Source organism: Podarcis cretensis, assembly GCF_951804945.1.
Source record: "Podarcis cretensis genome assembly, chromosome: 7".
NCBI classification, from domain to species: domain Eukaryota; kingdom Metazoa; phylum Chordata; class Lepidosauria; order Squamata; family Lacertidae; genus Podarcis; species Podarcis cretensis.
The window spans coordinates 70,244,143-70,259,924 of NC_137176.1; the positions used below are offsets into that span (position 1 = coordinate 70,244,143).

Sequence of the window (15,782 nt, forward strand, 5' to 3'; positions counted from 1 at the left end):
AGAACTGTATTTAAAATCTTAGAACACGGGTGTAAGATGTAGTAAAAACTACATTGAAAGTACTTTATTGAAATCTCATTGAATGTGTCTGGCAAAGTGACAAACACCAAGACAAAGAGTTTAAAATGTTTTCACTTTTTTCTGAAATGTATCAAAAGTCAAGTTTAGGATATTTACACAGAGAATTAAATTATCAACTTGATTAATGGTCAAAATTACAATATGTAATACTTTCAAAATGCATAATTATTTAAAAGTGCTACCTATACAAAATAGAATTGAGAGGGAGGGGAAATACGTTCCATTCATTTGAAGATATTTAGAGACGTTTTAAGTTTCTCTTGCTTTTTGCACTTCCTGGCAGAGCATCTTTTCTGTTTTGTCGTTTAGCAGATGGACTGCTACAGTCTCTTGATCCGTGGAAGGCATAAAGACATAAAGTGCAGAAGTCAAACGCACAGTCTTCCCGGCTACAGAGTCCTCTTTTTTGAAAGGCTTGGTATTTTGCAGGACACCGACATCTTGGACAAGGTTTTAAAGCTTCGTCACTGAAGAGGGATCGGGCAACCTACATCAGGGGAAGAGATATTTAAGATTTGGTCATGCATTCATTTTTATAAGGCTGCTAACTACCCCATCCTGTTTCTTTCATTTCTAGAGAATTGCAATGGAATGAGTAAATTAATTTTCACTATAGAAATATATCAAGATAGAAGAGTCAATAAAATTTTATCCCAGATGACAAGATATAGCAAAAGAGACAAATGGTAAATGTTACTAATATGGGCCTATGGGCAGTATCCAACTAAACAGTTCCTCTACTGCAGGGGTCAGCAAACTTTTTCAGCAGGGGGCCACTCCACTGTCCCTCAGACCTTGTGGGGGGCCAGAGTATATTTTGGGGAAAAATATGAACCAATTCCTATGCCCCACAAATAACCCAGAGATGCATTTTAAATAAAAGGACACACTCTACTGATGTAAAAACACGCTGATTCCTGGACTGTGCGCAGGTCGGATTGAGAAGGCGATTGGGCCGGATCTGGCCCCCGGGCCTTAGATTGCCTACCTATGCCCTACTGCAAGGACTTTTAGCTGCAAAATGGAACTTCCCCATCATCTCCTTTCTCCCTGTGCAACTCCTGAATCTGTTATGGGGTTTTCCCCAGACCTCTGGGGCCAACTTAGGGGGTCACATAGGAAAGGACAGAGTGAGGAAGGTCCAGCTAAAAGTCCTAGCAGAACTGTCTATTTAGATAGCCCCGTCACTTTCCCCTCATACTTCTTGTGGCAGCCTTTGTTTAACTTGTATCTGGCAACATTCATTACTAAAAGAATCTTTCTCACACATACTGCAGTTTCCTACCTTTACACACACTACTTCTTTGCTAACTGACTGAAGAACAGGGCTGCATCCACGAGGTGTCAAAGACTCGTCACAAGAGGGCTGCATTTGTAATACAGCAGGTTTTGCTTGAGCCTGGACTGATCGTAGTGCAAATCTGGTCATCAGAAGTCTAGTGGCAGCATCTTCAGTATCTGGCAGGTGTCTCTGGTAAAATAACCAAACACCACAAATTACTTCCTCAAAGAACAAACTGAATGTGCTGTTTACTACTTAATGCCAACCATGGCTTGTAGTAGAAGCCCATACTGGGAAGAAGGGGGGATGCCATGCGGTCAGAAACATCTTGGGTGCTGGCTGGAGAAGTGGCAACACAGAGACGGGGGAGCACGGCCAGCTGCTCTAGACTCAAGCTGCCTGAAGCCATGAGAGAAGCAGGGAGAGACACTCTTGATAGGACAATGCTGTAAGATCTGTAGCTCCCTCCAGCTACACTTGGGTTGTATATATGTGAATAAAGTCACTAGTCTACACCACGTCTTGACTCTCAATGGAAGCACAACTCTGGGTGAGGGGGTGGAACACCCCCCCCCGAATTTTGTGCACTGCTTGGCAGAGATTGGCGGTTGGTGTGCCACCTTTGTTACAATACAGCTTGAAAAAATAGTTTGGCACAGAAAGGAAATAAAGATGATTTCAGTATGGGTCAAAGGGAGACGACTACGAAAAGGACCAGGTTTAATCCAAAACTGATCAGCCAGAAGCATTTAAAAAAATAAAAACAACCCCCCAACAAACCTCTAAGAGGTCTTGAAAGAACTATTTAAAAATAAATGTGCTAAATGTGTGGCTAGACACTAAAGATAGTGTGTTATATCCAACTAAGTCATACTAAATAGGCCCACTGAAATCAATAAATTATGAATCTAGTTTATAGACTCATTTCTATTCTCAGTATGGATTTGTTGGTTATCACCCTAAATCTTTTAATAAGTAGCACAGGTAAGCAGTAAAACAAATTTCATCTGATGAAATGTCTATTAGATACGGAGTTTTATTTCTGCTTTTCCTCCTCTTCAACCCATACTGTCTCACCAAACACCCTCAATAATGCCCGTGCAGTGGTATATTACCTTAGCTTCAACTGCCAGCTGTTTTATGTACAACTTTCTCCTCCGATTCGCATGTCTATCTTGTATAACAATTTCTCGCCAGTTCTTGCTTACTTTCCACATACTAAAATAAAGAATCGCTATCAGCCACAATTCAAACATTTTGCTAGAATTTAGAATGGGGCTGCTTTGTCCTCAAGGAACCTGATCTGCTTTAATGTCTTCACCAAGAATGAATAAATCAGCTTCAATGATAGCTGCAGCACAGGATCAAAGGGACAAGTGCTCTGAAGCTGATATACATCAAAGTATAGGGGTATTTACATATATATTGGTCACTTTTAATCATCATACCCTTTGTCACAGAGGGACAGACAATATTATTTTATTTGCTAATGTTTACCGTTAATACATAGCATTTTTAAATATTATTTATGCTTCAACCTTGCTATGCTTAATAGTTATATGCCAAATTCCCAAACCTTAATTAATGGAGGAATCCAAAAGATTTGTCATTTTGTAAAAGCTTATCATAATACAAAAACAGGGTATCCAAATGGGAAAACTGGAGTGAAGTTGTAACTGTAACAAAACATGGAGTGCTTCAGGTTTATAGCCACTCCCTTCCATTTTTCCTTTTTCCCTGTTTTTCATCCCACACCCCAGGCAGCTAACACCTGTGCCCACTAAGGATGTTCAGTCTTCTGTGGCCTGCTCTGGGTTTTGCTTAGATTTTTCTCCAAATAATTTTTGTTCTTCTGCAAATTATGATGCTCCCACAAGCCTCATGGCGCCTCCCATGTGTGTAGATGGTGCCATTTTGGCTACATAAGCATAAGCACTCAGGTAACTGAATTCACTACTAGTATACAGAATTTCAATTATGTTACACCTGTACAATGTCATTAGGGGGCACCCAGTGAAAGTCCCAAAGTTGTTTCTTTTACCTGCATAGGCTTTCCACAGTCAGGATATCTAAAATCAAAGTAAGAACATGTCTTAAGTCTCTGATTCTTAATTCTGTTAATATATCTAGTTTCTCAATGCCCATTTTCCTGCCAATGAGTTGAGCCACAATACACTTCAGCGCAGATATGTCAGCTCCATCAATTTTCTTCAGCAGGTCATCTTGTTTTGTTCTTTTACTTCTGTTTTGCATAAATAGCGCACGCACTATCTGCAAAGCAGGGGTTCTTGACAGACTGCCAAAATCTGGAGCCATGCATTTGTCATCCTCATGAAAAACCAATTCATTGCTTTCGGTGATAGAGCCAGCTATCTTTAGTATACATTTTGAATGAGCAACAGTGGTATCACAGTCCTCCTCTTTTTCTGATTGGGAACCACATTCTGAAAGTGTGGATAATCTTCTTGAACGTTGTAGCTTTCTTACATTTCTTTTAGAGTTTAGAGTGCTAGATGATTCTGTACGTTTTTGAAGTAGTTCTTGGAAAGATCCCTCATGTTCTGACAAGGACTCCTCCGATTTATCTAAACTAAGTGAATTATAGCTGCTGCTACCAGGGGTTGATAGGCTCAAGTCACTTATTTCTTTAACTGGAGGGGTATTTATTTCAGATATATTAAGACTAAATCCTTCTACAAGACTATTGATGGGTGTGATAAATCTATCATCATTTGTCTCAGACAATGTAGAGTTAGGAGTTTCAATCAATTCTGGACAGGTGCTTTGATCATTAAAACTATTAAGAACATTGTCAATAAAAATATTAGGTGTATTTGTAGATGATTTAGGCTGGATTGGAGATAAACAACCTGGCTCGGACAAGCAGCCACCTTTAGATTTTGAATCATCTATTGTAGATGTCCTCTGCTGAGAGAAAACAAGTCTGAGTTTCTGACAACCAGAAATAGGGTCCTCACTTTTTAAAGTACTAGTAGCCAAAGGCTTGTAGCTCTTCTCTCTTGGAGAATCCAAGGCACATTTTGAAATTATTTCATCAAGACTAAGAAAGTGAGCTAAACATGTTTTTTTCTGACGGCTCCCTGAAGATACTTGTTTTTCAGAACACCCCAAAGAACCAACAGAAGCTGATTTAGACACAAGCAATCTTCTGCGGAGTGACAAGTCTTTTTTAACAACTTTTGGTGTTTCATATAAGTCTGTATGTGTAATTGGTTCCTTTCTTTCAGATAAAAAGGTAACATTTTCATGGTCAATGGGAGACAATGAAGTGCTTAAACTAGAATGTGCATGTTTTGAATATTCAGGCAGGCCTGTTTCATTCTGTTCGCCTTTATGTTCTGCATCATTATAATCAAAGCTTGGGTCTTTTAATGATCCATTGTATCCACTGTCATGAAATATGGAAGGGGAGCAAGAATCTTTAAAGCTGAAGTATCTTGCACTGTTGCCGGGAGAGGTCAGTCTGCCTCTTTTAAGAATACTGGATAGAATTGAGTGGCTTTCTGACATCTTGTGCTTGGAACTGGTTATGATCTGTAAAGTGGAAACAGCATTTTACAATTAATAACATCATACCTGGAATCTCTGGGTACCAAACAAAACACTTACAGGAAGCTATTTCATCAGAGAAGGAAGCCAGTCACCACAGCTGAATGCTGATAGAATGAGGATTGCCTATGTACCTATTATAAAGTTATAGGAAAAATGCTCCACTATGTTCGTAGTAAGAGGTCACTTAAGTTATCATTTACCATTCAGTTGCCTCCTTTAAAAATATCATGACATTACATATTCACAAATAAGGGTTATAGTTTTTCAAAAAGCTCGTATTGAAGTAACTGGAAGCCCCCGCCATGCAATCTTAACCATATCTAATCAGAAGTCCTATTTAATTTAATGGGGCTTCCCCCTCTGGTAAGTACAGTTAGGAACGCAGTCACAGCCTTCATTTGAGTGATATGGCTTAGTAACCTTGCATATATAGACAGAGCAAAACAAAAATCTGTCTTATCAATAAGCAGTAAATTGTTGTACTGCAAATAGCATGAGGGGCATTAGAGAGATTTCGGATTATGCTCCTATGTGGTATAAAGGCTCTCCTTAACCACAAGCAAATGTGTCTTGATTTTTATAGCAGTCAGTTAGTAAAAATGATTTTAAACATTAGCTTAAATTGGTCTCTGTTCTTAGTGATTTAAAATCAATCCACTCCGGGGGTGGTGCATTCTGTTTTGCTGCTTGCTGCTGCCTCACCATACCACACTTACCTGTGTTGTGCAGCGGCACCCACAAAGCACCAGCAGCAGGGCTGGCTTCCATGAGATCTCGTGAGATTTCGGAGAGATCTCATTGGATACCGGCACCACTGCCAGTGGAGGCAGAGAGACAGGCAGTGGAGGAGAGGTGGGTGCTGCCTATTGGTATTCTGCCGCTCAAAGTGGGCACCTCACCTTGCCTCGCCTGAAACACTCCGCACTCTCCCTAAGGCTTGCTAGTCTAATGGAATTGTTCGTTTTATTTAAACCGCTGACTCTCATGAAAGATCACAAATTATTTTTGCAAATCCACTCAGTCTTACAAGTGGTTTGCCATGCACCTTTCAGGAGCTGTTCAAAAAACAAACAAATCCCGTTCTCGTGGTATAATAGAACTAGCTGCTCAGTTCTTTGGATCCTGGCCAGTACAGTGGTACCTCGGTTTAAGTACTTAATTCGTTCCGGAGGTCCGTTCTTAACCTGAAACTATTCTTAACCTAAAGCACCACTTTAGCTAATGGGGCTTCCTGCTGCTGCCGCGCCACCGGAGCACGATTTCTGTTCTCATCCTGAAGCAAAGTTCTTAACCTGAGGTAGTATTTCTGGGTTAGCAGAGTCTGTAACCTGAAGAGTATGTAACCTGAAGCGCATGTAACCTGAAGCGCATGTAACCTGAAGTGTAAGTAACCTGAGGTACCACTGTATTTGCAATGACTCTTCAACAAACTAAGATTTTGTACTTACCCTGATGGAGTCACAAGGAGGCTGAAGTTAAATAAATACTCCACAACTGTATAGGCATCACCTAAGATGCTGAGGGACAAAAACATTTGCTATTACAAAACATAGCATAGCTTTCTTAGACTTTAGTATATGGTGGGCCAAAGTTTCTTATGATTGTATGAGAATCACAGGTTGTGCAGAACACAGCAACCTATCCCATGATAGTTTATCAGCTGACAGTATAAATGAGGTCTCCCAAGTCCTGCACTGCCTTCCAATTATAATCCAAGGTAGATACATAATCCAAGGTAATACAGTCTTAAAATGCATTTGTAATGCAGTTACTACCTCCACCCTCCAGTTAAGTTTGTACTGTGTGCTTGGGATAACATTTCATGTGTTTGATGAAGTGGACTCTACAAAGGTATTGTGAATTATAAATGTTTCACTCTTTAAGGCACAAGACTAACACAACAACGCAGAGAACAAACTGACATTTTTAGTGTCTTGTAAAAAAAAAAAAGAGGATTAAGTAGCTGAGTTTTTAGCTTAAAGACAGCTGAAGGAACATGACACAGGATTATAAAAACCATGAACAATATAAAGAAAGTAACTAGAAGTGTTATTCACGCTCTCAACACAGGAGAACCAAGAGTCATCTAACAAAACGGATTGTTCTGAACTTGCTACTAGGGAGATGGAAGTACTTCAAACAATACAAACGTTTACCTAGAGAATCAACTGTCACAGTTGTTGCTATAGCCACTTGCACAGATGGCTTTAGGGTTGTCAAATCACAACCCGGAGGTTTCACCTGTACTTTTAATCTAACACTGAATCAAAGGACTAGGTTAATTTCTCTCTCCCCATTTCCCTGTCTTTTTGCTTGTGTCTTGTCCCTCTGTGGTAGTAAGCACTCCTGATCAGCTGCAAATCATGCATGATTAGTCTCATTCAGTGGTAGACTTAAAAGTACAGAGGAGCTTTTCAAACGAGACCTGGAAAGTGGAAACTGACTATTTTTTAAAGGCTTAGATATATACACACTGTTTATTGCTTAGGAAAATTGCAAAATGGAACCTCCGTTGGTGGCAAGTTGTAATTACCAGCTATCTGGAGAAAACAGGAAATTATCACCTGTATACAAGATACCAGTGTCATCTTCCTCACTTGCTTGGAAGATGTTTAGAATTTAGAACTATGATCCTCTGCTTTAAGTAAGTAAGAAAAGAAACAGTTATTAGTATAAATGCAGAGCCAGTAGAAGACACATGTGTGTTTCTGGAAACAACTAGGTTGGGATCATAATTTCTTAAGGCACCATCCACAGTATGCTCTAATTAAGTGGCCTACAAATTAATGCAAAAAAGAATAATTGTGCCTAAAAACAAAACTACAAATGTAAAGTCTTAACTTTATAGCTTTCTCTATAGTGCCTTTTTAAAATACTGAATATAAAACACTGTTTGTCAATGTGTCTGTTTTAAGCAAGAGCATTAGAAAAGCAGGATTTTCTAGTGCAAATGTGTGTTTTCTTCACCCTCATCATTTCATCACCTATACCACAGTAACAGTACAATCCTACAGGTGTCTACTCAGAAGTAACTCCCATTGTTATTCCCAGATAATTGTGTACAGCCTCTACAGAACACTTTCTCTTCCAGCTAGGATTTCATTAACTCCATCATTCAGGTCTGATTTAGGGGAGAACAGTGGCTGTGTGAGATCTCCCTCAAAACACACAACAGCCCTACTTACCTTGTGAATTTGAAAGGCAGGAGCCCGCTTCTCATGAAGGTTTCCTTATTGTTAAAATCAGAATACCTTTTTAACCTGGGGAGGAGGGAACGGTGAAATGGAGGAAAGGCATCCAAGGTTGAAAAAAGGAAACAGAACAAGCCAAGCACTCTACCAAACATACAATCTTAATCGTGAAACTGATAGATATGGTTAGAGTCAAAGTATGTTCAAATAAATGGATTAGCATTAGAGTTAATTAACTGTACTGTTTTCTTTTAGTAAATAACAGGGACAGAAACGGGACTTTGAGGGGTTCAGTCACCTTGAGTGCAAAACACCACCAGCTGCAGTTCCACACACCCCAAATCCTCGCACAAATCAATGGAGACGGTGAAAAGGGCGCTGCTCCCACATGTGGAGCAAGAGATGGGTGCGGGGCGGCGGCTGGAAAGAGTGATTAAAGAGGGCTTTTAAAAGGGAACGAATTCGCACCCATCCTAAGAACTGGCAGGGGCTGCGCGCAAGATCTATGCAGAAAGAGCACGGCTCTCTGCCTGTTGGGGAAAAAGCAGCAGCAGCAGCAGCAGCAGCTCTGGGCTTCCCCCGCTCCAGCTCGCCTCAGCCCCAGAGCGTTGCCCTAAGCGAGAAAGAGAAACGCCTCCCGCTGCACTGCCCGCGTGCGCCTGCCGTGGTTTTCCCTCGCTCAGTTTTGAACTACCCGCCTTTTCCCAACTGCTGCAGCTTCTCTCCTCCGCTCCCTCTTCCTCCGCGTTGCTTCCTAGGAGAGGAGCTGAAAACGGACGCCACGCGCAAGACCGGCAGAGAGAGGGAGGGAGAGAAGCAGAGGGGAGAAGTTGCAGTTGTGCACTAATTGCAAAGGACAGAAAGTTTTGTGAACTGAGGCTGGGCAAGGAGCAAGTTGCAGAGCTTTTCTCTGCTAGCTAACACGCGTCGTTGCGTGTGCATTTTTATAACCTGGGGGCGTGTGAAGGAGGGCTGTCAATTTCCTATAGTTGACCTCCTTACCCCATGACCCACTTCCTTTCACAAGAACTGGATTTCTCTGACGTCTTCGGTGTTTTTCAACCACACATGAACACATTTTATACTTTATATTAATTGAGGTGGATGTACACATTCTCTCACCCCTTCCCTATAGTAGATTAGAATTTCCACTTCCCGTCCCCCCTATTAAGGAGAAGAGAAATGTCATCTTTCACAGCAGACAGAACTAATGTTAAGAATGAGCCAGGAAATCCAAGCTCCAAATCCTGCAAGGGCCACAAATTGCAGTTCCCTCACTCCACCTGCAATGTTGACTAGTGTTGACTAAGTGTAGTGAGGGCTAGCTGTGAGTGTATTTTTTAATTATAAGGTTTTTTTAAAGTGTATTTTAAATGGCAATCTGCCCTGGGACTTTAGGGTGAAGGGCAATCAATACATTAAAAATTAAAATAATAATAAATATTATTACAAAACATTGCAAGATAATGGAAGTGAATTACTTTGAACAGTAATAAACGGAAATCTGCCCTTATCCCCTTATGGGGTACACAAGAGCCCTTGTAGAGTCCTTTGCAGGTTCTCCATCGGTTGGAAAAAATAACAGAGACCAACCAGAGAATACTGAGAAGCAAAGCAGTTAGTAAGCCTGATCTTTATTGATCTGTTGCAACAGGGTGCTCCCCTCACACACAAGAAAGGAGGAGGACCCAGAACCCAGCTGTGTCCGCCCTTATATAGACATTTTAAATTGCCCGCCCTGGAGTTCAAGACCACCCACAGAAACATCATAAATACATCACAGAATAGGTGGTCTACAGCAGAAATCTGAGTGTGTTTTTTTATCTCCTGTTGTTGTTCATCTCCTGTCTGGCAGGTTACCTTTAATGCTTACTTGATTGGATACCCTGGGGAGCCAGGCCAGTCTTTTGTAATGATAAATATTTAGTTCCTGAGCCAGGTCACAGGCTCACACCCTATTCATATCTTAAATGTACCCTTAAGACAGGATTTGTGAGAAAAGAGCCAATGGGGAGGTTTCCCACTTTGACCTTGCAGAGAAATATTTGAGGTCAATTTGTTCAGGACTTTTTTCTGTGGGGTTTCAGACATGTGGTTTATATATTTATGTATATGTTTATGAACAGAACAGTCTAAAATATTACTGTATACTACTTAAAAGCTTAGTAGTCGTATTCTTACTACTTGCTTCTCTGTTTTTGGGTTGCTCCTACTGTATTTGGTTTACTCCTAGCAAGTCTAATTGTGTGTATAACTACTAAGAAACAAGTCTTACTACGTTCAGTGGGGCTTACAGGAAAGTGTTTATTATAGCCTTAAGGGCAGTGGCATAGCGTGGGGGGTGCAGGTGGGGCCGGCCGCACCGGGTGCAACATCTGGGGGTTAGGGTTAAGGGGTGCAAATCCACGGGTTAGGGGGCGCAAATTACTTGCCTTGCCCCAGGTGCTGACAACCCACGCTACGCCACTGCTTAAGGGCACCCAACCTATCTGAAAGATACAGAACTAATTTGCATTAAAAGACACCTTGTGACAAGACATGCTGCCTCCTCTCTTTTTCTTGATGGGGGTGGGAATTGGCGTGGCTACTTGACGTGAGAAAAATACACGTGGCAAACGCTCAGATCCATTTTTAATCATAACCAGCCTATAAACTTTAAGAGAGAAAAAAGGAGGGGGTTGGAAGTAGACTACAGTAGGTGACACAACCCCTAATATAGATTTTGGGTCTGAGCTTTGAGTCACAGTTCGAGTTTTACCTATGATAAATGTTCAAAACGTACGTTGCAGTGCAGTGTAATACTGGAAGCTAATATACTGAAGTTAAAACCTGAACAAGTTGTTATAAGAAAAACCTGCTCCTTTGAATTCCTATAACAAAGTATTTGCTGAGCAAACCATTAAGAGCGCAATCCTAAAACATGTCTACTCAGAAGTAAGTCCCACTGAATTCAATGGGATTTACTCCCAGGTAAAAGCGATTAGGATTGCAGCCTCTTAGTTTACTGAGTAATTAGGAAAGATTATAAAGCGCTAAATGGGGTTGCAACCCAGCTCTTTAACAACACGCCTGAACTAACGGGGCGGGGATTTGCGGGCTTGTTGTGTGTGCTTCTTACGTCATCAGCCTGCGCCCAAGAGTAGTGCTCATTAGGCTGCGCCCTAGAGCCGTGCATGGGAGATACGAACTGGTAACGGAGCTGGTTTTTAAAAACCTGCTTTGGGGGGATTGTTTCTGTTGAAAGGTGAGATGATAAATTCCCTAATCAGGTCCTTCCCCAAAAGTTGTAGCTCATTCGTGCCTTCCAGGGTGAGACTATAGATCGACCCTCGAGGGTTGAGTCATGAGTTGGGGGAGCGGGTAAATAATGTAGCGTCTTCCTCGTGTCGCGTGCTCTTTTGGCAATACTCTTGCTTGGTTTAAAAAGTAAAAAATCGGCGTAATAAAGAAATCGGGTAGAAACCTTCCCTTTTCCAGCCTGTAACACCATCACCCGATTTTATTTAACAACAAGCCTGAAGTGGACTTGTAAGAGAACTATGCGTAGGAAACTCATAACAGATGTGCATGATTTGTCTTTTTACTGACAGAATATGGACACCCAGAAAGACGCTCCTCCTCCAAAGCAGCAACCTATGATATACATCTGTGGAGGTAAGATTATTTAATGCCTAACTGTTAGGAGTTGTGTGATGTATAGCCTCTTGGTAAGGTGACTGTGCCACCGAGTGTTGCTGAAATTGAGTTTTATCTCACGTTCTGAGGGAAGGATGATGTTGTGACACATCTCTCTCTTTCTCTCTCTCTCTCTCTCTCTCTCTCTCTCTCTCGTTTCGGCAACCTAGAAGTTTGAGCAAAACCTGGGCGGCGTCCAGCACACCTGTCCCATGGTTTTAATGTTTGAAATTTTATTCTGTTTTTAGTGTTCTGTTGGGAGCCGCCCAGAGTAGCTGGGGAAACCCAGCTAGATGGACGGGGTATAAATAATAAAATTAGTAGTGGTAGTACAAGGACTGTGCAATGGGATATTCCCCCCTGTGCATGCCCTAAATCTGTTTTGGGAATTCTGCGAACCCATTGATTTGGCATGGGTGCAGAGTACATGTGGGGGGAGGAAAAGGGAGAAGTACCTTTGCTCGAAAAATAAATCCTTGCAGATCCTCGGGGGGGGGGGGGAGAGTTTTGTCTCACGTTCATGAAGCCTGTCATTAATTGCATCTCAGAATTCTTTAGGTTTAAATGAGAGGGAGAGGGAGATGACACAAAGTGCCTGTTGCTGCTTTGTTTGGAAAGGAGTATCAGATTCCAGCTTGTGCTCCAGTGGAATTAGTTTTATTTTGACTGGGTGGTTCTTGGTGTATCTGTTGTACTTTATAAATGCTCTAGGCCACTTTGAGGACTGATGAAAAATCAAAATATAAATCGTCTATATAAGTATTGAACTCAGATGCCATTCTAATTTGACAAACCCCAATATGAAATGTTAAGAAGTTTCATAATTCTAGTGTAAACGAATTTATAAAATACAGTGTGAATATAGGTTTTCTGCCCTCACAATCTAAAGCATAACTGAGGAGTAGGGTTTAACAGAGCGGCAGGGCTGGAGCTACAAATGTGATTTAGGGAGCAATCCTACGCACACAAAACTGGCATAAAATAAGCTGTTGTAGTTATACCAGATCCAAACCCTGTTCAGTAGCAGGGTTGTTTTTGCTCTGTCAAAATCAGAGAGGAAACAAGCCTTTAAAATGGTGTTCTACACTGGATTGCCAGGTCACATGACCAAGCTGGGCAAGTTTAGGATCCAGCCTAGCCCCCTTTTCTGGTTGCAGACCTGGAACACCCCTGTTTTTGAACCTACTTGGGCCTCGGCTCAGCTCCAGCTCAACCAAGATGAGCAAGTTACACTGTTGTATCTTCAGCTGAGCTGGGAATTAGCCAGCTGAACCAGAAATCTGCATTGTAAACTGCTAATTGCAACATGTCTTGCCATAGGATTGCCCCCTAAATCTGGATCATGTCAATGCCGTAATATGATAGTAGGGTTAGTTTGGGATTCAGAGGATCCTAGGCCAGCTCAGCCCCTACCTGGAATGTTCCAATTCAGGGTTTTCTGCCAGCTGCTGGTGGCAGAATCCCCCCCATTAGCACCTCCACCTGCATGTTCAGTGGGTGGAATGGAGAGTTGTATGCCAGCAGTGATGCATTACTCCACAAGTAGAGGCCGGTAGGGCTAGGCGGAGGGACACCTCCACTCAATCCAACTTTCTCCTTAACCCCTCAGGACTTGGATTGCAGCCTAACTTCTCTAACATTTTAGTAAAATGAGTTAGCCAGACTGTTCTTTTCACTAAAATGTGACATTGTTTATAATATTTTGTGTGTTATAATAAAAGGACAGTTTTTCTCTCACATTGCTAAGCTTTGTTCTCATTGCTTTGTTTCAATTTTCATATTCCTTTTAATATATTTTCAGAATGTCACACAGAAAATGAAATAAAAGCAAGAGATCCCATCAGATGCAGAGAATGTGGATACAGAATAATGTACAAAAAAAGAACAAAAAGATGTATCCTTCTATGTGGGCCTGTTCATTGCTTGATTACTGCATGCTGATCCTAACTACCTGAACTTTTAGAATTTGTTTAGAGTTGCTGTAATGTGATGGCGTAATTTTACACTAATAAAGGTCTACAAATCTCATCAGTACTTAAAATACTTGTGCTGCAATACTTTGATCCACTTTATATATTACATTTCATATACAGATACTCTGGTTGGTAAGTGTGTTCTTTGCCTGTCTTTATTATACACAGCTTGGATGGATTAGTCATATTGTGAAGTGTAATGGGTAAACTGGTCAGCCATAAATATTTTCAACTAAGGTTGTTAAAACACATAGCACCATACTTGTGCATATGTATATACTATACCCTAGTTGCTTTTATTTGCATGTCAGTGCCATTGCATTCAGTGGTGTTTAAATAGATCAGGGGTTGTCAACCTGGTCCCTACCGCCCACTAGTGGGTGTTTCAGGATTCTAGGTGGACAGTAAGGGGTTCTACGGCACAAGCTGAATCCTCCTATTGAGCACTGGTGGGCGGTAAGGAAATTTTACCATCGAGAAAGATGCATTAGTGGGCGGTAGGTATAAAAAGTTTGACTACCCCTGAAATAGATAGAACAGCTGATTGCAGAGGGAGATGTGAAAGTTACATCTTGAACATTGGAAAGAAGCACAAAGCACAAACTTTCTGCTTCTTGCTTATGCCTCATGTTGAAATGTGTTAGGAGCGTGAAATAATTGCTTGCATAATTCTTATAACTAACCAGGGTTTTTTCTCATGCTCTCCAGCTTTTTTCTTTAACTCTACTATAGTGGTTGTGTTTGATGCCCGATGAAGAAAACAGAAGATGCATCTGGCTTATTGCAATGTACTTTATTCATGTTAGACTTTGATTTTCTTATGGGCAAATGCTTTCTTCCATTCTGACAGTGTGTAAATTATTCTGTTATGACAATAAAGTTTTATTCCAGTACTTGGTTGACATTTTTGCCAGTAATGAAATCTGAGAAAACTTTTTAACATCTTTTAAAGTTCTATAATATCACCCACTACCATAAAATCTAATTCTCTTCCTACCTGGGAACAAAAGGGATACTATTTTATGTTAATAATGATCCCATTTCTTTGGAACAGCTGGCAACTAATACAGGAAATCTGAATTTCGAGTGGTTCCAGATACACCAATGACAACATTTGTTATTGGACGTAGGATTGAAAACACAGGCTAGCCAGCCATTAACATGGTTAGAGAATTTAATATCTATGTGTGACCATGGAAGGGTATGGTGTCATTAATTTATGGAGGATTTGTAAGCAATTTGATAGGCCCTCTAGAGGGATTATGGGAGGGTATGAGAGACAGTTGTGAGTGTGACTGGACACAACTTTAGACAAACCAATTAAATCTGTCTCAGCATATGTTTGGGAAAATTCTATCAAGATAATCCATAGATGATATAGGACACTGGTGCAATTACCCCATATGACATGGATTTGCAGCTTCCTTTTGGGAGGGATGCAATCACAGGGAAACATGTCCCCTTTGGTTGTCTTTCCCTATAGGTAAAGGTAAAGGGACCCCTGACCGTTAGGTCCAGTCGTGGACAACTCTGGGGTTGCGGCGCTCATCTTGCTTTACTGGCCGAGGAAGCCGGCGTACAGCTTCCGGGTCATGTGGCCAGCATGAATAAGCCACTTCTGGCAAACCAGAGCAGCGCACGGAAATGCTGTTTACCTTCCCGCCGGAGCAGTACCTATTTACCTACTTGCACTACGTGCTTTCAAACTGCTAGGTTGGAAGGAGCTAGGACCGAGCAACAGGAGCTTTCCCTATAGCCCAGGATTATTGATGGACAATACCTTTGGAAGTACCACAAATTATCCAGGAGCATGTGGACTTCACTGCTTAGTGTAGTGGTTATGAAAGGGAAAAAGAAACCACACACACATTTTATCCTGTTTGATGGTCATTTATTACATTGGCCAACAAATCAGGTTCACAAAACAACTTGTCACCAGCATCATCACAAATTTGGATGTCATTATATTTCTGCTCTGAAATTTATCCTTGGATATCTCAATCTCTT

The 15,782-nt window shown here is 41.2% G+C and overlaps 2 protein-coding genes across 12 annotated transcripts; one reads left to right on the plus strand and one right to left on the minus strand.

Moving 5' to 3' along the window:
- Positions 1-24: 24 nt before the first annotated feature.
- FBXO43 (F-box protein 43) lies at positions 25-9,424 on the minus strand. 10 transcript variants are annotated; one of them, XM_079984730.1, is made up of 7 exons: positions 8,426-9,424; positions 8,122-8,196; positions 6,385-6,453; positions 3,405-4,918; positions 2,479-2,581; positions 1,367-1,552; positions 26-568 (listed from the first exon to the last, which is right to left on the minus strand). In XM_079984730.1, the coding sequence occupies exons 4-7, from the start codon at positions 4,892-4,894 to the stop codon at positions 320-322; spliced, it is 2,028 nt and encodes a 675-aa protein (XP_079840856.1). In that variant the 5' UTR covers positions 4,895-4,918; positions 6,385-6,453; positions 8,122-8,196; positions 8,426-9,424; the 3' UTR covers positions 26-319. The 10 variants fall into 10 exon arrangements, with proteins under 10 accessions (XP_079840855.1, XP_079840857.1, XP_079840856.1 ...); XM_079984729.1 differs by adding an exon at positions 7,501-7,574 and having other exon boundaries at positions 25-568; positions 3,405-6,453; positions 8,122-9,424; XM_079984723.1 differs by lacking the exon at positions 8,122-8,196.
- Positions 9,425-11,230: 1,806 nt separating this feature from the next.
- POLR2K (RNA polymerase II, I and III subunit K) lies at positions 11,231-14,668 on the plus strand. 2 transcript variants are annotated; one of them, XM_079984853.1, is made up of 4 exons: positions 11,231-11,317; positions 11,718-11,781; positions 13,604-13,696; positions 14,508-14,668. In XM_079984853.1, the coding sequence occupies exons 2-4, from the start codon at positions 11,721-11,723 to the stop codon at positions 14,528-14,530; spliced, it is 177 nt and encodes a 58-aa protein (XP_079840979.1). In that variant the 5' UTR covers positions 11,231-11,317; positions 11,718-11,720; the 3' UTR covers positions 14,531-14,668. The 2 variants fall into 2 exon arrangements, with proteins under 2 accessions (XP_079840979.1, XP_079840978.1); XM_079984852.1 differs by having other exon boundaries at positions 11,237-11,371.
- Positions 14,669-15,782: the final 1,114 nt, after the last annotated feature.